General features: G+C 45.4%; 1 protein-coding gene across 1 annotated transcript; it reads right to left on the bottom strand.

Annotated features, from left to right (window-relative positions):
* Positions 1-6525: 6525 nt before the first annotated feature.
* On the bottom strand, positions 6526-20227 carry LOC120915490 (indolethylamine N-methyltransferase-like). The gene is made up of 3 exons (XM_040326045.1): positions 20030-20227; positions 13038-13245; positions 6526-7083 (listed from the first exon to the last, which is right to left on the bottom strand). Exons 1-3 carry the CDS (start codon positions 20181-20183, stop codon positions 6636-6638), a joined length of 810 nt encoding a protein of 269 aa, XP_040181979.1. The 5' UTR covers positions 20184-20227; the 3' UTR covers positions 6526-6635.
* Between the last annotated feature and the right edge of the window lie 1527 nt (positions 20228-21754).

The following is a 21754-nucleotide window of genomic DNA, read 5'->3' as shown; positions in this document are numbered from 1 at the left end:
ATCAGTGACCAATATAGCCACCTTTATTTGCAAGGACACTCAAAAGCCTGCCATCCATGGATTCTGTCAGTGTTTTGATCTGTTCACCATCAACATTGCGTGCAGCAGCAACCACAGCCTCCCAGACACTGTTCAGAGAGGTGTACTGTTTTCCCTCCTTGTAAATCTCACATTTGATGATGGACCACAGGTTCTCAATGGGGTTCAGATCAGGTGAACAAGGAGGCCATGTCATTAGTTTTTCTTCTTTTATACCCTTTCTTGCCAGCCACGCTGTGGAGTACTTGGACACGTGTGATGGAGCATTGTCCTGCATGAAAATCATGTTTTTCTTGAAGGATGCAGACTTCTTCCTGTACCACTGCTTGAAGAAGGTGTCTTCCAGAAACTGGCAGTAGGACTGGGAGTTGAGCTTGACTCCATCCTCAACCCGAAAAGGCCCCACAAGCTCATCTTTGATGATACCAGCCCAAACCAGTACTCCACCTCCACCTTGCTGGCGTCTGAGTCGGACTGGAGCTCTCTGCCCTTTACCAATCCAGCCACGGGCTCTTCCATCTGGCCCATCAAGACTCACTCTCATTTCAGCAGTCCATAAAACCTTAGAAAAATCATTCTTGAGATATTTCTTGGCCCAGTCTTGACGTTTCAGCTTGTGTGTCTTGTTCAGTGGTGGTCGTCTTTCAGCCTTTCTTACCTTGGCCATGTCTCTGAGTATTGCACACCTTGTGCTTTTGGGCACTCCAGTGATGTTGCAGCTCTGAAATATGGCCAAACTGGTGGCAAGTGGCATCTTGGCAACTGCACGCTTGACTTTTCTCAGTTCATGGGCAGTTATTTTGCGCCTTGGTTTTTCCACACGCTTCTTGCGACCCTGTTGACTATTTTGAATGAAACGCTTGATTGTTCGATGATCACGCTTCAGAAGCTTTGCAATTTTAAGAGTGCTGCATCCCTCTGCAAGATATCTCACTATTTTTGACTTTTCTGAGCCTGTCAAGTCCTTCTTTTGACCCATTTTGCCAAAGGAAAGGAAGTTGCCTAATAATTATGCACACCTGATATAGGGTGTTGATGTCATTAGACCACACACCTTCTCATTACAGAGATGCACATCACCTAATATGCTTAATCGGTAGTAGGCTTTCGAGCCTATACAGCTTGGAGTAAGCAAGGCAACATGCAGAAAGAGGATGATGTGGTCAAAATACTAATTTGCCTAATAATTCTGCACTCCCTGTACTGTTCATTGTGACATCAAAAAAATAAATAAAAAATGAAAGATTTTGTGTTTACATCTTTAACTATAACTTTTTTCACCAAAAATATGTAGCAGAATATATATTGGCCTAAATTGATGAAGACATTTGATTTTTTACATTTTTTTATTGGATGTGTTTTATAGCAGAAAGTAAAAAATATTGTTTTGTTTACTTTCAAAATTTCACTCTTTTTTTTTGTTTATAGCGTAAAAAAAATTAAATGTAGAGGTGATCAAATACCAATAAAAGAAAGCTCTATATGTGGGAAAAAAAGGACATTGATTTTATTTGGGTACAAAGTCCATGACCGCGCATTTGTCAGTTAACCGCTTCCCGACCGCCGCATGTAGATATACGTCGGCAGAATGGCACGTACAGGCACATTGGCGTACCTGTACGTCCCTGCCTTTCCGCGGGTCGGGGGTCTGACCGGGACCCCCCCCCCCCCCCCCCGCTACATGCGGCGGTCCGTTTTCCGCGGGGAGCGATCCGGGACGACGGCGCGGCTATTCGTTTATAGCCGCTCCGTCGCGATCGCTCCCCGGAGCTGAAGAACGGGGCTTCCCCGTGCTTCACTGTGCCGGCTGCATCGATCGAGTGATCCCTTTTATAGGGAGACTCGATCGATGATGTCAGTCTTACAGCCACACCCCCCTACAGTTGTAAACACACACTAGGTGAACCCTAACTCCTACCGCGCCCCCTGTGGTTAACTCCCAAACTGCAACTGTCATTTTCACAATAAACAATGCAATTTAAATGCATTTTTTGCTGTGAAAATGACAATTGTCCCAAAAATTTGTCAAAATTGGCCGAAGTGTCCGCCATAATGTCGCAGTCACGAAAAAAAACACTTATCGCCGCCATTAGTAGTAAAAAAAATAATAATAATAAAAATGCAATAAAACTATCCCCTATTTTGTAAACGCTATAAATTTTGCGCAAACCAATCGATAAACGATTATTGCGCTTTTTTTTTCCAAAAATAGGTAGAAGAATACGTATCGGCCTAAACTGAGGAAAAAAAAAATTATATATGTTTTTGGGGGATATTTATTATAGCAAAAAGTAAAAAATATTGCATTTTTTTCCAAAATCGTCGCTCTATTTTTGTTTATAGCGCAAAAAATAAAAACCGCAGAGGTGATCAAATACCACCAAAAGAAAGCTCTATTTGTGGGGAAAAAAGGACGCCAATTTTGTTTGGGAGCCACGTCGCACGACCGCGCAATTGTCTGTTAAAGCGACGCAGTGCCGAATTGTAAAAAACCCTTGGGTCATTTAGCAGCATATTGGTCCGGTCCTTAAATGGTTAAAGTAACGCAGTGCCATATCGCAAAAAATGGCCTGGTTAGGAAGGGGGGGGTAAATCTCCCAGAGCTGAAGTCGATAGTAATCCAGTCAATGTGAGAGAAAGATGTTTTTGCTTTGGCATGGTTACATTGCTATGCATTGTTACAATGATAGGTTTACATTTACGTGGCCATGCAGGCTGCGATTTGCACAGGCACAACAGCCCATTCATTTGAATGAGTTGCCATGCCCCATGAAACTACCCTGGAAATCGCAGCCCACATGGGAAGTGCAAGTACAGCGTGGTTCCCGGTGCAGGTGTGATTTCCAGAGCAAGCCTCATGCCATTAGGATTATTGGCACCCGCCCACAGGGTTTTGGCGTTTCACTATGCGAGTGGTTGCAGTTGCGGCACCACCTGCACAGGTGTGAACTTATCCTGAGATGAAGGCATTGTACAGATAGGAAACACTATGGTGACTGTGCATCTGTACACCTGTAATGCTTCATATATAGGGTTGCCACCTGCCTGAAACCCGGACACATTATTCAGACTGAACTATGGCTTCCCATCAGGGTTGCTGGCTGTAGTTGTCTAAGCTGAGAGTGTGTTATGCCTCGTACACACGATCGGAATTTCCGATGAAAAAAGCCAGATGGAATTTGTTCATCGGAAATTCCGATCGTGTGTGGGCCCCATTGGACTTTTTTCCATCAGTGTTTAGAAATAGAACATGTTTTGTTTTTTTCCGATGGAAAAGAAAACGATAGGAAATTCCTATCGTGTGTGTGGAACTCCGATGGAGAAAAAACCCACACATGCTCAGAATCAAATCGACGCATGCTCGGAAGCTTTGAACTTCTTTTTTCTCGGCTCGTCGTAGTGTTTTACGTCACAGCATTTTGGACGGTCAGAATTTGGTCTGACAGTGTGTATGCAAGACAGCTTGAACGGAATTCCGACGAAAAATGCCATCAGATTTTAGGCCATCGGAAATCCGTGTGTGTACGAGGCATAACTCTCTAGCCTCGTACACACGACCGAGGAACTCGACGGGGGCGAAACACATCGTTTTCCTCGTCGAGTTCCTTGTTCAAACGAGGAACTCGACAAGGAAAGTTTCTCCATTCCCGTCGAGGAAATAGAAAACTTGCTCTCTTTTTGGCTCATCGAGTTTTTCGACAGTTTCCTCGACGAAAATGTACACACGACCGGTTTCCTCGGCCAAAAAATATCTCCCAGCAAGTTTCTTGCTGGTTTTTGCCGAGAAACTCGGTAGTGTGTACGGGGCATAACTCTCTCTTTCACACTTCCTAAAGTCAGCACTAACAATCCCCTCCGAAACACGCACACAGGTGGGAGAGGAGAGAGGGTTCAACCTGCACCTCTTCCTCCTCCCCACTCCTCGGTGTCTGCCCACACTCTGATCCCGGCGCTGTGCCTCATGCCGCGTACACACGATCATTTTTCGGCATGAAAAAAAATGAAGTTTTTCGGCATGTAGAAAAAACAACGTTTTTTCCAACTTCATCATTAAAACGGCCTTGCCCACACAAGGTCGTTTTAAAAAAAATGCTCTAGCAAAGCGTGGTGACGTACAACACGTACGACGGCACTATAAAGGGGAAGTTCCATTCGAATGGCGCCACCCTTTGGGCTGCTTTAGCTAATTTCGTGTTAGTAAAAGACAATTTTTCTGTCTGTTACAGCGTGATGAATGTGCTTACTCCATTACAAACGGTAGTTTTACCAGAACGAACGCTCCCGTCTCATAACTTGCTTCTGAGCATGTGCGGGTTTTTAACATTGTTTTAGCCCACACACGACCATTTTTTACAACCCGAAAAACGACATAGTTTAAAACGTCTTTAAAAAATGCAGCATGTTCTAATTTTTTTTTTGTCTTTTTTCAGAACCCGAAAAATGATGTGAAGCTCACACACATGATCATTTTAAATGACATTTTTTAAAAATGTTGTCTTTTACATGCCGAAAAATTATCGTGTGTACGCGGCATCAGAAAACGAAAGTGGGTGTTGGAAATGTAAAGTCCTGCAGCCTCAGATACATCTGGATTAGAGGTGCTGACTGCCAAGGGGTGAGTGAGCGCACCATCCATCCCTATTTGTGACTCCCCCTTCCCCCCTTCTCTCTCCTGCCTCTGAGTGATTACACTAAGGTAAATCAGGGTTCTCAGAGCACCCCTTACTTCAGAGTTCCCCTTTACACCAGAGGCCACAGTGTTCCCACTTACATCAAAGTCCTCTCCTTACATCAGAGTTCTCAGTGTTCCCCCTTAAATCAGAGTTCCCAGAGCATCTCTTATGTTAGAGGCCCCACAGTTCCCCCTTATATCAGAGTCCCCCGGCGCGCTCGCGACCCAGTCCAAAGCTCCGTGACCGCGGGACCCGCGGACCCGATCACCACCGGTGTCCCGCGATCGGGTCACAGGAGCTGAAGAACGGGGAGAGGTGAGTGTAAACAAACCTTCCCTGTACTTCTCTGTGGCTTGTCACTGCTCGTCTGTTCCCTGTCATAGGGAACGACGATCAGTGATGTCACACGTCCAGCCACGCCCCCCTACAGTAAAAAAAAAACACAATAGGACACACTTAACCCCTTTAGCGCCCCCTAGTGGTTAACCCCTTCACTGCCATTGTCATTTCACAGTAATCAGTGCATTTTTATAGCACTTTTCGCTGTGAAAATTACAATGGTCCCAAAAATGTGTCAAAAGTGTCCGATGTGTCCGCCATAATGTCGCTGTCACGAAAAAAACCGCTGATCGCCGCCATTACTACTAAAACATTTTTTTTATAAAAATGCCATAAAACTATCCCCTATTTTGTAAACGCTATAACTTTTGCGCAAACTAATCAATAAACGCTTATTTCCAAAAATATGTAGAAGAATACGTATCGGCCTAAACTGAGGAAAAAAAAATATTTTTTATATATTTTTTGGGGATATTTATTATAGCAAAAAGTAAAAAATATTGCATTGTTTTTTAAATTGTCGCTCTATTTTTGTTTAAAGCGCAAAAAATAAAAAACGCAAAGGTGATCAAATACCACCAAATGAAAGCTCTATTTGTGGGGAAAAAAGGACGCCAATTTTGTTTGGGAGCCACGTCGCACGACCGCGCAATTGTCAGTTAAAGCGGAGGTTCACCCGCACATTACACTTTTTCCCCATAGCTGGATGCTCGTTTTGTCTAGGGGAATCGGCTAGTTGTTTTAAAATATGAGCCGTACTTACCGTTTTCGAGATGCATCTTCTCCGTCGCTTCCGGGGTATGGGTCTTCGGGAGCGGGCGTTCCTTCTTGATTGACAGTCTTCCGAGAGGCTTCCGACGGTCGCATCCATCGCGTCACGATTTTTCGAAAGTAGCTGAACGTCGGTGCGCAGGCGCAGTATAGAGCCGCACCGACGTTCAGCTTCTTTCGGCTACTAGTGACGCGATGGATGCGACCGTCGGAAGCCTCTCGGAAGACTGTCAATCAAGAAGGAACGCCCGCTCCCGAAGACCCATACCCGGAAGTGGCGGAGAAGATGCATCTCGAAAACGGTAAGTACAGCTCATATTTTAAAACAACTAGCCGATTCCCCTAGACAAAACCAGCATCCATCTAAGGTGAAAAGAGAAAAAAAAAATGGGTGAACTCCCGCTTTAAAGCAACACAGTGCCGAATCGCAAAAAGGGGCCAGGTCCTTTACCTGCATAATGGTCCGAGTCTTAAGCGGTTAAATTGTGGCCAACTAAAATGTGTAGTTTGTTGGTACACCATGACGAACAGCTTTTATTTAGCATATGCATATTATTATAGAAGAAAAACGACAGGACAGTTAGCAGAAGTACATTGTAGATTATAATGTTTATTACAAGATCAAATCGTGAATTTTTAATACACCAAAGTAGTAGTACAATTTTCCATGACACACTTTATTTTACAATTTTGTAACTTATGCTTTTTAATATTTTATTTCAAAATTATACTTAGAACCGTGTATTCAATTTCCAGTTTCAAATCAGAGCTTTGCTTCCACCTTGTGGTAAGTAATAGGTAATGACCTGCCAGCTAGGCTTTCCCTACATCTTTGACCTTGCGTGCCAGGATAAAAATGCCAGAGGTATGATTGCAGATATCAAACATGGCTTTGTCAAACTCTCTAGATAGAACTTCTAAGTCCTCAATAACAAAGCCTGTATCAGTTATGACTTTCCTAAGGAAAGCTTCACTCAGATTTATGAGAGAGAACTGCTTGTTTCCACATCTGAATATGGTGCTCCCTAATATACTGCCAATGATTAGGTGGCCTCCTACTTTAATCAGGGAGGAGAGGTTCTTGATAACATTTCCATAAGCCGCCTCATCTTTACAGGCACATTCCAGGCAGCCAACGGTCAGGACACAATCCACTTTGGGTAGAAGGAGTGGATGGAGAGGATTACTTTTGGTGACATCACACGCTACCACTTTTTTTAGTGTCTTCCTCAGCTTTTCCTCCTTCTCAGCCAGCTTTCCACTACGGAAATAAAAAGGGAGATAGCATGTAAGAAACAAGTCTGCCTTGTTGCACAAACCAACTTGCTATGGATTCTGTTAAAGTGTCTTCAAAGAAAAAACTTATAAAAAAATTGGATAGGGTAATGAGGATTACATCCCCTGTCATTTTTTATTTTTTTTCCTTTGTGTCCCATTGGGGAGATTTGGCTTCACTTCCTGCCCGATAGCCAAAACAGGAAGTGAGAGGAAATAGGGTTGCCACCTGTCCGAGATTCACCCCGACAGTCCAGATTTTGAATCATGTGTCAGTCCGACTGAAAACCGGACACAATATTCAGATAGGAATGTGTTTCGGACAAGAACCTGACAGTAGGGTGAGGGGGCACTATGCACGCCGCATTACTATTCTCTTTGGAGTGCCCAAAGGTGTCCCAGGTCTGTTACAATCCTATAGTGTATACAACAAAAAAAAAGAGGAAATCCCACCAAAGTAAGGGAATCCTGGGGTGTCTCCATGGTCACCACATCTAGGCCCAGATTCACATACATTGGCGCATATTTATGCCAGCGTAGCGTATCGAATATACGCTACGCCAACGCAGCGCAGAGAGGCAAGCACTGGATTCAGGAAGCCAGTGCTCCCACTCGCTCTCAAATCTACGCTGGGTTTCCTCGGCGTAAGCCAGCGTAGGTGGAAGTGGGCGTGAGCCATGCTAATGAGGCGTGACCCCATGCAAATGATGGGCCAAGCGCCATAGAAGTACTTAAAATGAACGGCGCATGCCCAGTGCGCATGCTCAGAACGTCGGAACTACTCCCTAAGATACGACGGATCACTGCCTACCACGTGAACGTAACCTACGCCCAGCACTATTCACGTACTACGTTAACGACGTAAAATACGACGGCTGTGTTCCCTGGTCCATACCTCAGCATGAGTTGCGCCTCATATATGGGGAATAACTTTACGCCGGACGTACGACTTACGCAAACCGCGTATATTATGCGCCGGGCGCAAGTACGTTCGTGAATCAGCGTATCTCCCTCATTTGCATATGTGCATAGAAAATCAATGGGAGCGGCAAATGCACCCAGCGTAAATATGCGCCCACGATACGACGGCGTAGGCAAGTTACGTCGGTCGCAGGAAGCCTATTTTTAGGCGTATCTCAGATTGTGGGCACGGCGCACAGATAAGACGGCGTATAGTTACACTTACGTGGCGTATCTCGAGATACGTCGACGTAAGTGCTTTGTGAATCCGGGCCCTAGTGTCCCCATTGGAAGATTTTCCCACTATTCCTGTTTTGAGATCATCCCAAAATTTGGGATTTTCTTTTATTTTCGCTTTCGATGGTAATGGTTACCAGAACAAATAGAGAGGGCAAATCCCCTTAATGGGGCACCGACAGCAATAAAAAACTGACAGGTGTTCTAATCCCTCTCCATTCCATCTAAAACAAAAAAGTGCCTTTAGAGACACTTGGAGCTCTTAATAGGCCATTTGAAATATGCAAATAATTGAAGGTTTTATTCCAGCAATAATTTGCTCACTTAGCTCCAACAAACCCAGTACTTTAGGCTCATGCTACCCCCTGCTATGGTAGTACCAACTTATAAGTCCTTATGCACTAGGGTGACCACATTTCCAAACTTCTATTCAGGGACCCCGCCCCCCTCCCAAAAATCATCTAGTGGTGTGTCAAATCACAGCACAGTCGGTGCGGCGGGTGCGCGCTCTAACCAGATACACTGATCACGCCACGAAAAAGGCCGCCGCATCACCACTTCACTCACTGACAGTACTTGTCCTGGCCGGCCGAGACCTGTGGAGGCCTTTTTTGGGGCATCAGATGGTCCTGTGGGGGTGGCTGTGTCAGTTTCATTCTGGGACACAAAATGCGGGACTGTCCCAGGCAATCCGTGACACGTGGTCACCCTATGAGTGAGTGTTTCAAAAAGTGGCTTACCCAAAAAAAGAACAAAGGGCCAGATCCTCAAAAGGGATACGCCGGCGTATCTACTGATACGCCGTCATATCCCTGTTTCTATCTATGGAACTGATCCACAGAATCAGTTTCCAATAGATAGGCAGAAGATCCGATATGTGTAAGGGACTTACACTGTTGGATCTTAGGATGTAGTACCTTGGCCGCCGCTGGGGGCATTTCTCGTTGAAATGCCGCTTCGGGTATGCAAATTAGCACTTACGGAGATCCACGCTTTTACGCTTTCCAGATTTTACACTTCGTTTTTTCTCCGTAAGTATTAGTTTGCAAACGCAAAATTAGGGCTGCTTTTACAAAGTGTAAACTGTTTACACCTTGTAAAAGTAGACCCTTCTTTCCCGCGACGCTGTTTTTTTTTTTCTTTTTTCGCCGTATCTTTTTTTTTTCCCGACACAACTTTTTTTACCCGGCGCGATTCACAAAACTCGGCGTAACGTAATTTTGCGCAATGCACGTCGGGAAAATGACGTCGGGAGCATGCGCAGTACGTCCTGCGCGGGAGCGCGCCTAATTTAAATGGGACTCGCCCCATTAAATTAGGAACGCATTGCGCCAGACGGATTTAAGTTACACCGCTGCAAATTTCCAGGTAAGTGCTTTGTGGATCGGGCACTAACTTGGGAAATTTGCGGCGGTGTAACTTAAATGGGAAAAGTTAAGTTACACCGCCTGGCTGTGGATCTGGCCCAAAGTCTCCTTATTTAGAAAAGGGGAAAAATAAAGACTTCTTGTACAAGTGAATTAGTAAATAGGATCTTTAGATCTCTTACCTGTTCATCGTAAAAAAAAAAGTAAAAAGCAAAAGTTCAAAAACAGATTTAAACATAAATGTTATAAAAATGAATTGAATGCTCCCTTCTTCGCTATCTACTTTATTAAAATAACTACATGTAGGTCTTCTATATCTCTGTTCAGCACCAAGTTTTCTTCACAATGACAACCACGTCCACGGTTCATTTTGAGGGACTTAAAGCTGAGCTACACCTATTTTTCTGCTAATTAGGCACTGCGCTACTTTAACTGGTAATTGCACGGTTATGCAATGCTATACCCAAATTAAATTTAGATTAAAAAAATTCATACAAATAAAGCTTTTTTTTAAAATGTGTGCCTAACAATGTGTAATGTGTGCTGCCTTTTTCAGGGATGAAAAACAGAGAGATGGTTTCCTCTGTACAGAGCCCTGTGTTGACACGGGGCTCTGGGCCGTGATTGCACACAGCCGATCAGCAGGTCCCAGCCCTGAATCATTGGTCAGAACTTGCTGAAAGGTTCCCGCTTTATCCAATCACAGTGGGTGTTGGCCGGGGGGGCAAGCTTGCACGTGCCCTAAACCCGGAAGCAGGTGGTAACATATGGGTAAATCCAGGGGAGGGCTGACAGCCTTAGGCCTGAGGGGCAAGTCCAGTCAAGTGGCCCATTGAGCGTGGAAAAGTGATGGATCGAGGAAAACAGTCTAAGATTTTTTTATGATCACAAGAGTCCGCACAGAGGCCCCCCTTACATCAGAGTCCGCACAGAGGCCCCCCTTACATCAGAGTCCGCACAGAGGCCCCCCTTACATCAGAGTCCGCACAGAGGCCCCCTTACATCAGAGTCCGCACAGAGGCCCCCCTTATATCAGAGTCTGCACAGAGGCCCCCCTTACATCAGAGTCCGCACAGAGGCCCCCCTTACATCAGAGTCCGCACAGAGGCCCCCCTTACATCAGAGTCCGCACAGAGGCCCCCTTTACATCAGATCTGATGTAAGGGGTGTTCTGGGAAACTCGATTTAAGGGTGCATACTGTGGACTATTGTGTAAAGAGGGTCTCTGCTCACCAAAGCCTGCCCCCTCCCCTTTATCAAAGTCCACAAAGCACCCCTTTTTATACACTGGGAGGCAGGAGAGACTAGAGAGGGCGAGCTTACCAGGATGGAGGCTGTGGCGCAGGCAGGCTGTCTGATGCTTTTTTGGGTTCAAACATCCTGTCCAGTGCCCACACATGCCCGGGGAGTGTGGGCAGGGCAGACTCAGAAGGAGGAGGAGCAGATGAGCTCTATCTCTCCTCATGTCTGTGCAGAGAGAGAAAGGGGATGTCAGCGCTGGTGTGCGCTGAGGCTGAGCTATGTGTGAGACGAGACATAGCTCAGCTCTGCAGCCATCTACCTCTGAGCTGACACAGGCACAGCTGCACAGTGGAAGGTGAGCAGCGGCCGTGACCTGTGTTAACAGAGCTCCAGCAGGCATTCCTGCTCTGCAAAAACAGCATTTGGTAGTGGCGGCCGGTGGCTGTGCATAGTGTCACCAGCCCGGGGGGAGATTTCCACCCTGCCCACCATGCCAGCCCTCCCCTGGGTAAATCGCTTTGCCTGTGTGGGCCACTGGTCTGCAGTACATTGCGGGCTTTTCCCTACCCCCTCCCCCATCTACCACAGCTCCCAACTGTCCCTGATTTGGAGGGACTGTCCCTAATTGGGAGCAATGTCCCTCATTCCTCCTCATTTGTCCCTCATTTTGGTCTGATCCATATAGATGTATGTAAAATGCACTTTTTATCTATCAAAAAGTGTTTCCCAGTGCTAAACCTTTCATCTGATTTCTAAATTGCTGCATTTGTAAATTCCAAAAGCCAATATAAAGGAATAGTAGTGGTAAAAAAAAGCACTTGTGGGTTTAACTAATCTTGTTTTTTGTACAATTGTCCTTTAAGGGGGTGGGGCAAGGGGTGTGTCCTATGCCTGCATACTTTTGCTGATAGGTGTCCCTCATTCCCATCTCAAAGAGTTGGGAGGTATGAATCTACCTATCCTACCTACCCTGTGTAACAAAGATCTGTATACATTTATTCAGTCCAGTCACCTGATCCTGCACCTCCAGCTTTCCTAAGTCAATGACCGGAGCTGCAGATAAAATAAAAGGTTCTCAATGGAAAATTTACCAGAACAAAAGGAACTCATTTAGCTAGATTCAGATAGACTTAGTCTGGCGTATCAGTAGATACGCCAGCCTAAGTCTGAATTTGTGCCGGCGCTAATTTAAGCGTATTCTGGTAACCAGATACGCTTAAATTAGGCTCAGATACGAGCGGCGTAAGTGTCTTACACCGTCGTATCCTAAAGTGTAATTTTTAGGCTGACCTCTAGGTGGCGCTTCCATTGCGGTCGGCGTAGAATATGTAAATCACTAGATATGCCTATTCACGAATGTACACCCGGCCGACGCAGTACAGATACGCCGTTTACGTAACGCATTATCAGGCCTAACGTTATTCCATCAAATAGCTGGAATAGTAATGTTAAGTATGGCCGCCATTCCCGCGTCGAAATTCGAAAATTTTACGTTGTTTGTGTGAGGCCTCGTACACACGGCCGAGGAACTCGACGTGCCAAACACATCGAGTTCCTCGGCCAGTTCAGCCCTGAAGCCGCCGAGGAGCTCGGCGGGACGAGAGCTCCCATAGAACAACGAGGAAATAGAGAACATGTTCTCTATTTCCTCGTCGAGCTCCTCGTCGGCTTCCTCGGCCGAAAGTGTACACACGACCAGTTTCCTCGGCAGAATTCAGCCAGAAACTCGGTCGGAAGCTGAATTCTGCCGAGGAAACTGGTCGTGTGTACGGGGCCTGAGTCGTCGGTGAATAGGGATTTACGTCATTTACGTCCACGTCGAAACCAATAGGACCGTGCGGCATACTTTGCCGCAATGCACACTGGGATATGTACACGGACGGCGCATGCGCCGTTCGTAAAATACGTCAATCATGTCAGGTCAACCCCCATTAACATAAAACACGCCCCCTTAGCCGAATTTGAATAAGGGCCCTTACGCCCGCCCGATTTGCCTCGCTAACTTACGGCGGCGTAGTGTAAATGCCATACGCTACGCCGCCGCAACTATGCGCTCGCCATCCTGAATCTAGCTAATTGAGAGAAGTTTATTGTTAGGATTTACATATATCTTAAAGCACATTTACTTTCATACCTGCGACCTTCTAGATCACAAACAAGCTTCAAAGCTGGTGTCCAGTCGAATAGCCCTGGCTCATTTTTCCTCCATTTCTCCAGGTATTCTCTGTTGCGGTCAGTGAAATCAGCTGCAGTGATCTCCTTAAAAGCCTCACAGGCAGACAACTCTTGGTAAATAGCAGGGCCAGGACCAATATCAACCATCGACTCCCCTCTAACACCACCTTGTGCAACAGAACAAAACATGAGTGTGGAACACAAAAGAAATGACGGAAATATAAACAGAAGTCATTATATAAAGTTTGGGGGTTAATGAAAAATCATTGAGGGTCCGTTTCTAAAAGATTTTTGGAGAAAAAGTATTTAGGCAAGCTGGCTGAAATGTTCTCGTACTTTTTCAAATAGATTATTTTGTCAGATCCATCTGTGGTAGGGTGACCACATTTCCAAACTGCCATTCAGGGACACACCCCCTCTCTCACCTGCCCCCCAAAAAATTAGGGGGGCGGGGGGAAATGTGGTCTTGGGGTTGATTGGGAATTTGGCGGGTGAATGTGCCACTTGACACCAGATGCAGTGCCGCTTGCCACCCATAGCCTGCCACCAGATGCAGTGCTGCTGTCACTCCCTCTGCATGAGCCACGTGCGTAGAAGGAAAGGAGTGGCTTCACTATCTGGAGAGTGAAGATCACCGCCGGAGGAGGTGCCAAGGTGGCTAGGCGCACGCCTCGCTCCCGGTCTCACTGTCTGAGAGTAAATTGTCACTGGTTGCAAGACGCCAGGCAGCGCTGGCCCTAGCAACCAGTTCCGGAAATGTAGTTATTAGTTAGTAGGGGGTGGCTGTATCTTCTATTCCATTCTGGGACATTGTATTGTCCCGGAATGAAGGTGCCCGGGACCCAGGACAGACATGTCAATTGCGGAACAGTCCCGGGCAATCTGGGACACATGGGCACCCTAATCTCTGGACATCTGGTAGACATGTGCATTTGTTTTCGTCCGAATGCATTTTCGTCCAAATTTCAGGTATTTTCGTTATTGATTTAACAAACGAAAACGAACGCGTAGAATTCGAAATCCTAAAGATCCGACATAAAAAAATGCTTTATTTACGTTTTCGTTGCTACAACAGTTCGATATAGATAGGAGATTTGACATGACGCTGACAATAGCAATCTGTGTCTATAGAACCTGCGGTTGAATGTGCCTAACTTTAAAGTGGTAGTAAACTCTTTACATACAGCAAGAAACCAACACACAAAGATAGGGGCAGCACTATGTATGCCAGGAAAGATCTCTTGCATTGCACTGTGCTGCCAGTTTGATATTGGGGGTTTGCTGACTGGCACAAAACACATGATGGAGATGAAGGATTACTGGAACCAAAGACAGAATTAGTTGCTAGTTCAAAATTCCAATTAACCGGTTGCCGACCGCCGCATGTATATGTACGTCTACAGAATGGCAGGTACAGGCATATGGGCGTACATGTACGTCCCCGCCTTTCCGCGGGGCGGGGGTCCGAATGGGACCCCCCGTAACATGCAGCGGTCGGAAACCCGCGGGGAGCGATCCGGGACGAGGGTGCGGCTATTCGTTTCTAGCCCCCCTCGGGATCGGTCCCCAGACCTGAAGAACGGCGAGAGCGCTATGTAAACACGGCTTCCCCGTGCTTCACTGTGGCGGCTGCATTGATCGAGTGATCCCTTTTTTAGGGAGACACAATCGATGACGTCAGACCTACAGCCACACCTCCCTACAGTTGTAAACACACACTAGATGAAGCATAACTCCTTCAGCGCCCCCTGTGGTTAACTCCCAAACTGCAACTGTCATTTTCACAAAAAAAGAATGCAATTTAAATGCATTTTTTGCTGTGAAAATGACAATGGTCCCAAAAATGTGTCAAAATTGTCCGAAGTGTCCGCCATAATGTCGCAGTCACGAAAAAAATCACTGATCGCCGCCATTAGTAGTAAAAAAAAAATAATAATAAAAATGCAATAAAAATATCCCCTATTTTGTAAACGCTATAAATTTTGCGCAAACCAATCGATAAACGCTTATTGCGATTTTTTTTACCAAAAATATGTAGAAGAATACGTATCGGCCTAAACTGAGGAAAAAAAATATTTTTATATATGTTTTTGGGGGATATTTATTACAGCAAAAAGTAAAAAATATAGCGCAAAAAATAAAAACCGCAGAGGTGATCAAATACCACCAAAAGAAAGCTCTATTTGTGGGGGAAAAAAGGACGCCAATTTTGTTTGGGAGCCACGTCGCACGACCGCGCAATTGTCTGTTAAAGCGACGCAGTGCCGAATCGCAAAACCTGGCTTGGGCATTTAGCTGCCTAAAGGTCCGGGGCTTAACCGGTTAAGGAATTTTTTTAAGGATACATAACTGAAAAAAATCTGCAGTTTTGCTTTGAAGAGATGATCTGGTCACTCTACTTTAATGCTTCTCCATAAAGACACCACCCTAGGACATTTCTGACCTAATGTGCCTGCAGATGGATGGGAACATTCAGATTATGAACACTTTATGCTCCCAGTCCCAAGGACATGTCTCTCGCACAGCTGACTCCTATTACAATCACTATCAACACATAAAAGAATGTTCAGCTCCAGCCAAACTTTATATTTATTTTCCTGGAGTCAATGGTTTGGGCACAGAGACGGCTCACTTGGCTTAGTAAATAGGTTACGCTAACTTTGAATAAGCAATCATGTGGAAAAATTTTTTTTTTTTTTTTTTGCTTGCACGTGATTGGATCTTTGAAGAAAACAAAGATTCTTTCTACAGTAGGGTGCCCACATGTCCCAGATTGCCCGGGACTGTCCCGCAGTTGACATGTCTGTCCCGGGTCCCGGGGCACCTTCATTCCGGGACAATACAATGTCCCGGAATAAAACAGAGGACACAGCCACCCCCTACTAACTAACAACTACATTTCCGGAACTGGTCGCTGCCTGGCGTCTTGCAACCAGTGACAATTTACTCTCAGACAGTGAGACCGGGAGCGAGGCCTGCACCTAGTGCAGCACTGCTGTCCCCACCCACCTCGGCACCTCCTCCGGCACCCAGCGTCAAACAGCAGGGACCGGTGTGATCTTCACTCTCCAGATAGCGACGCCACTCCTTTCCTTCTACGCACGTGGCTCATGTAGAGTGAGTGACAGCGGCACTGCATCTGGTGGCACGCTATGGGCAGCAAGCGGCACTGCATCTGGTGGCAGGCTATGGGCGGCAAGCAGCACTGCATCTGGTGGCAGGCCATGGGCGGCAAGTGGCACTGCCTCTGGTGGCAGGCTATGGGTGGCAAGTGGCACATTCACCTGACAAGTAACCCGCCGCCAAATTCCCCATCAACCCTGAGACTACATTTCCCCCCGCCCCTCTCTCCTTTCTTTTGGGAAGGTGAGAGAGGGGGTGTCCCTGAATGGCAGTTTGGTAATTTGGTCACCCTATTCTACAGTATTTACTAAGCCAAGTGAACAATCTCTACTTATTTAGTAAATCAACCCCATAAGAATGAACATCTGTTTCCTTCATTTATATGGAGCTGCCTTATTATGTGATTAGAACTGTTCTTAGTTGTTCCTGCCCTTAAGCGTTGCTCCCAACTGTCCCTGATTTGGAACAAAGTCCCTCTGTTTCTTTTTCCACCTCATTTGTCCCTCATTTTGGTCTGATGTACATAGTTGTATATAAAATGCACTATTTATCTTTCAAGAAGGGTTTCCCAGTGCTAAACTTCTAAATTGCTGCATTTGTAAAGGTCAAAAGCCAATATAAAGGAATAGTAGATGTAAAAAAAAAGCACTTGTGGGTTTAACCAACCAATAATTCTCCTTTAAGGGGGCGTGACAGGGGGTGTGTCCTATGCCTACATATTTTTGCTAATAGGTGTCCCTCATTCCCATCTCAAAAAGTTGGGAGGTATGCTTATAGGACTTTCAGTTAGCTGCCCCACTCACATATTTACACACCTTAACCACTTAAGACCCGGACCAAAATGCAGGTATAGGACCCGACCAGTTTTTGCGATTCGGAGCTTTAACTGACAATTGCTCAGTTGTGCGACGTGGCTCCCAAACAAAATTGGCGTCCTTTTTTTCCCACAAATAGAGCTTTCTTTTGGTGGTATTTGATCACCTCTGCGGTTTTTATTTTATGCGCTATAAACAAAAATAGAGCGACAATTTTGAAAAAAAATCAATATTTTTTCCTTTTTGCTATAATAAATATCCCCCAAAAATATAGAAAAAAAAGTTTTTTTCTGCAGTTTAGGCCGATACGTATTCTTCTACATATTTTTGGTAAATAAAATCGCAATAAGCTTTTATCGATTGGTTTGCGCACAATTTATAGCATTTACAAAATAGGGGATAGTTTTATTGCATTTTTATTAATAATTTTTTTTTACTACTAATGGCGGCGATCAGCGATTTTTTTTCGTGACCGCGACATTATGGCGGACACATCAGACAATTTTGACACTTTTTTGGGACAATTGTCATTTTCACAGCAAAAAATGCTATAAAAATGCATTGTTTACTGTGAAAATGACAATTGCAGTTTGGGAGTTAACCACAGGCGGCGCTGAAGGGGTTAAGTGTGACCTCATATGTGTTTCTAACTGTAGGGGGGTGGGGCTGGACGTGTGACATCATTGATCGGGTTTCCCTATATTAGGGAACACACGATCAATGACAGCGCCACAGTGAAGAACGGGGAAGCTGTGTTTACACACACCTCTCCTCGTTCTTCAGCTCCGGGGACCGATCACGGGACTCCAGCGGCGATTGGGTCCGCTGGTCCCACGGTCACGGAGCTTCGGACCGGTTCTCGTGCACACGCCAGCGGCTTTAAGGGCCACGTACAGGTACGTGGATGTGCCCAGCCGTGTCATTCTGCCGACGTATATCGGCGTGAAGGGGTCCTTAAGTGGTTAAAGCCGAATTCCAGGTATGGCAAATTTTACATCTAGCTTGGACCAGTGAAAGTTTGTATGTTCGTCCTCTAGGATCCACGTGGAAGCTGGAAATCACTGTACACTGCTACTACAGTGATCGCTGCTAACGTTCAGGTCCTGTGCCCAGTAGCTTCACTGCTGCATTGTCAATGTAGGAGTTTGCTCGCTTGGCATGGGGGCCAATCAGGAAACACTTTACATTTTTTCAGTGAATGCAAAGCATTCCCTGATTGGATGAGGTGGATCAGTGAAGTGGGAATCTCCAACTTTTCAAACCAGAGAACACTTTGCATTCATTGGGAAAATGCAAAGTGTTCTTTGAAAGGCACTCGCGCTGAACAGGTGACATCCTGAATTTACTATGAAACAGGGCAGGCAGTCGTCACAGGACCTAGAAGCTGGTGGAGTTCACTGTAGTAGAGAAGCCCATGGATCCACAGGGATCCCACAGGTATGGCGCATAAATACTTGCATTGGCTGAAGCTGGACCAATGCAACTATGTAAAATGGAAATCAGCCTTACACCCCATTCACACTTGTACAACTTATCATGTGACTTTGGACATCAAAGTCACATGACAAATCGTACCTCATGTTTTCCATTGATTGATTGACTTGAAGTCGCAGGGACTATAAAGTAATTCATGCACTGCTTTGGTCCGACTTTCATGCAACTTGAGGGCCATAGACTTTAAAGGGGTTGTAAAGCTTCCTGTTTTTTTCACCTTAATACACCCTATGCATTAAAGTGGTTGTAAAGGTACAATTTTTTTTCCCTAAATAGTTTCCTTTACCTTAGTGCAGTCCTCCTTCACTTACCTCATCCTTCTATTTTGCTTTTAAATGTCCTTATTTCTTCTGAGAAATCTCACTTCCTGTTCTTCTGTCTGTAACTCCACACAGTAATGTGAGGCTTTCTCCCTGGTGTGGAGTGTCGTGCTCCCCCTCTCCCTTGGACTACAGGAGAGTCAGGACGCCCACTAACACACAGCTCCTTTCTCTATCTGCAACGTAGAGAGTATCCTGACTCTCAAGTAGTCCAAGGAAGAAGGCAAGCACGACACTCCACACCAGGGAGAAAGCCTTGCATTACTGTGTGGAGTTACAGACAGAAGAACAGGAAGTGAGGATTTCTCAGAAGAAATAAGGACATTTAGGCTCCATTCACATCCATGCGACAAAACGCCCGACGCCGGACGCTTCTGCCGCTAGAGGGGGGAATTCCCATTGCTGTCTATGGAGATGGTTCACATCTCATAGACGCCGAACGCCTGTCGCCTGAAAAAAAGTCCTGGACCCTTTTTTTCAGGCGACATTGGCGTTCGCCCATTGACAGCAATGGGAAGAATCTGAAAAAAAAAAAAAAGATACACACTCGCGGCAAAATACGCCGCGTACGCCGTACGCCGATGTCGCATAGATGTGAATGGAGCCTTAGGCTTAATTTCTACTGGCGTTTTTACAGCCACTTTTCTGAACGTTTTTTACAGCTTAAAAACGCCTGTCCATGTTATTCTATGGCATCATGCCCACATAGGCGTAAGTTGCAAATGGCATAGGCGTTTTTGAGCTGTAAAAAAAATGCGGGACCAGGGCGTTCTGTGGCTCCAGCAATAGAGCTGTAAAAATGCCAGACATTAAAAAACGCTCAAAAACGCGCAAAAACGTGCAAAAACGCTACCGCTGTGTTTTTGAGCTCACAAAAAAATAAACATGGACAGGCGTTTTTAAGCTGTAAAAAAGGCTAAAAAAAGTGGCTGTAAAAACGCCAGTGGAAATGAAGCCTAAAAAGCAAAATGGAAGGATGAGGTAAGTGAAGGAGGACTGCACTAAGGTAAAGGAAGCTATTTAGGGAAAAAAAATGTACCTTTACAACCCCTTTAACATAAAAGGACAAACTATACAAAATAACAAAACAATATAATGTGGTCAACAATACTTACAGTAGGCTTGATTAAACTGACATAAAATAATTTGTAGTATAAATATGATAACGCACATTTAAAACTGCACCTGAAATGCATTACCTGTAGTGAAAGTTTTATGTAGTTTTTTCAAAATAAAGTCCATGTAGCCATCTTTAATGAAGACGCCTGTGACAGCACCATAATAGGTGTCTAAGTAGACCCGAGGATCAAAGTTTTCTTGGTAGACCTGAGGACCAGTGAAGGAAGATGCCATCGTTCAGAGGTGGTGTTCTAGTAGTATGTGGCACGATATGTGCTGGACAGTTCCTTTTATTCACCTCTCCCAGCTGCTATCAAATGGGCTGGTCCTAGTAAAGCTGTTAATAAGTAAATACAGCGACACGTATCTTAGCACTTTATGGGTATACATAGAAGACAACGAGTACTCTCTACAGAAAGAGAGCCATCTCCAACCAATCCTACCCATTTACCTGCCATCTATACCCATCGTTGTAGTCCTATGTACTGGGGTTACACACAAATACCTAGATTCACGTAGGGCGGCGTATGTTTGATCCGGCGTAGTGTATCGTATTTACGCTACGCCGCCACAAGTTAAAGAGGCAAGTGCTGTATTCACGAAGCAATTGCGTCCTAAGTTACGGTGGCGTAGCGTAAATGTGCTGGCGTAAGCGCGCCTAATTCAAATTGGGAAGAGGTGGGCGTGTTTTATGTTAATAAGGCATGACCCTACGTAATTGACGTTTTGAACGTACGGCGCATGCGCCGTCCGTGGACGTAACCCAGTGCGCATGCTCCAAATTTACGCCGCAAAGACTTATTGGTTTCGACATGAACGTAACTTACGGCCAGCCCTATTCACAGACGACTTATGCAAACGACGTAAAAATGTCAAAATTCGACGCGGTTCCGACGTCCATACTTAACATTGGCTGCGCCATCTTTTTGGTGGTTTATCTACAGGCACTATGTTTAGCGCTAAAACGCCTAAAAACTGCCTCAGTGTGAAAGGGTTCTAAAGCGTTTTTTACAATAATATAATAAACATGTTATAGTTACCTGTTCTGTGCAGCAGTTTTGCACAGAGCAGCCCTGATCCTCCTCTTATCTCTCTCCTGCCGCGTGCCCCCAGAGCAAGCAGCTTGCAATGGGGGCACTCAGGCAGGCTCGCTCCCAAGCTGCTGCTCTGTGTGTCCATTCACACACAGAGCCTCTATCTCCTCATTGGATCACTGGCCAATAGCTCCCGCTGCTGTCTCAGACAATGAGGAGGGAGAGTCCCTGAAGAGCCAAGGATGAAGATCGAGTTTAGGTAAGTATTGGTTGGTGGGCTGGGGGGATGCTGCACAGAGAAGGATTTTGACCTTCATGCGTAGAATGCATGAAGGAAAAAAACTTTAGCCTTTACAACCTATTAAATAATTGTTTGTAGTGTCCCGCTGGGGAGATTTTATTTTCTGTTGCTGAGACTTAAAGGGATTGTAAAGGTTTGTTTTTTATTTTCTAAATAGGTTCCTTTAAGCTAGTGCATTGTTGGTTCACTTACCTTTTCCTTCCATTTCCCTTCTAAATATTATTTTTCTTTGTCTGAATTTCTCACTTCCTGTTTCTCCTCAGTAAGCTTCCCACCATCATCCGAGCCGTTCTGGCTGGGGGTACTCCCCGCAGGGATGTAGTCCCAAGGGAGGGGGCAAACACGCTGACTAACCCCCACCCAGAACGGCTCGGATGATGGGGGCAAGCTTACTGGGGAGGAACAGGAAGTGAGAAAATCAGACAAAGAAAAAAAAAACATTTAGAAGGGAAATGGAAGGAAAAGGTAAG

The sequence above is a fragment of the Rana temporaria genome, chromosome 10, assembly GCF_905171775.1.
Source record: "Rana temporaria chromosome 10, aRanTem1.1, whole genome shotgun sequence".
Lineage (NCBI taxonomy): Eukaryota > Metazoa > Chordata > Amphibia > Anura > Ranidae > Rana > Rana temporaria.
This window is presented reverse-complemented; position numbering and strand designations above follow the sequence as displayed.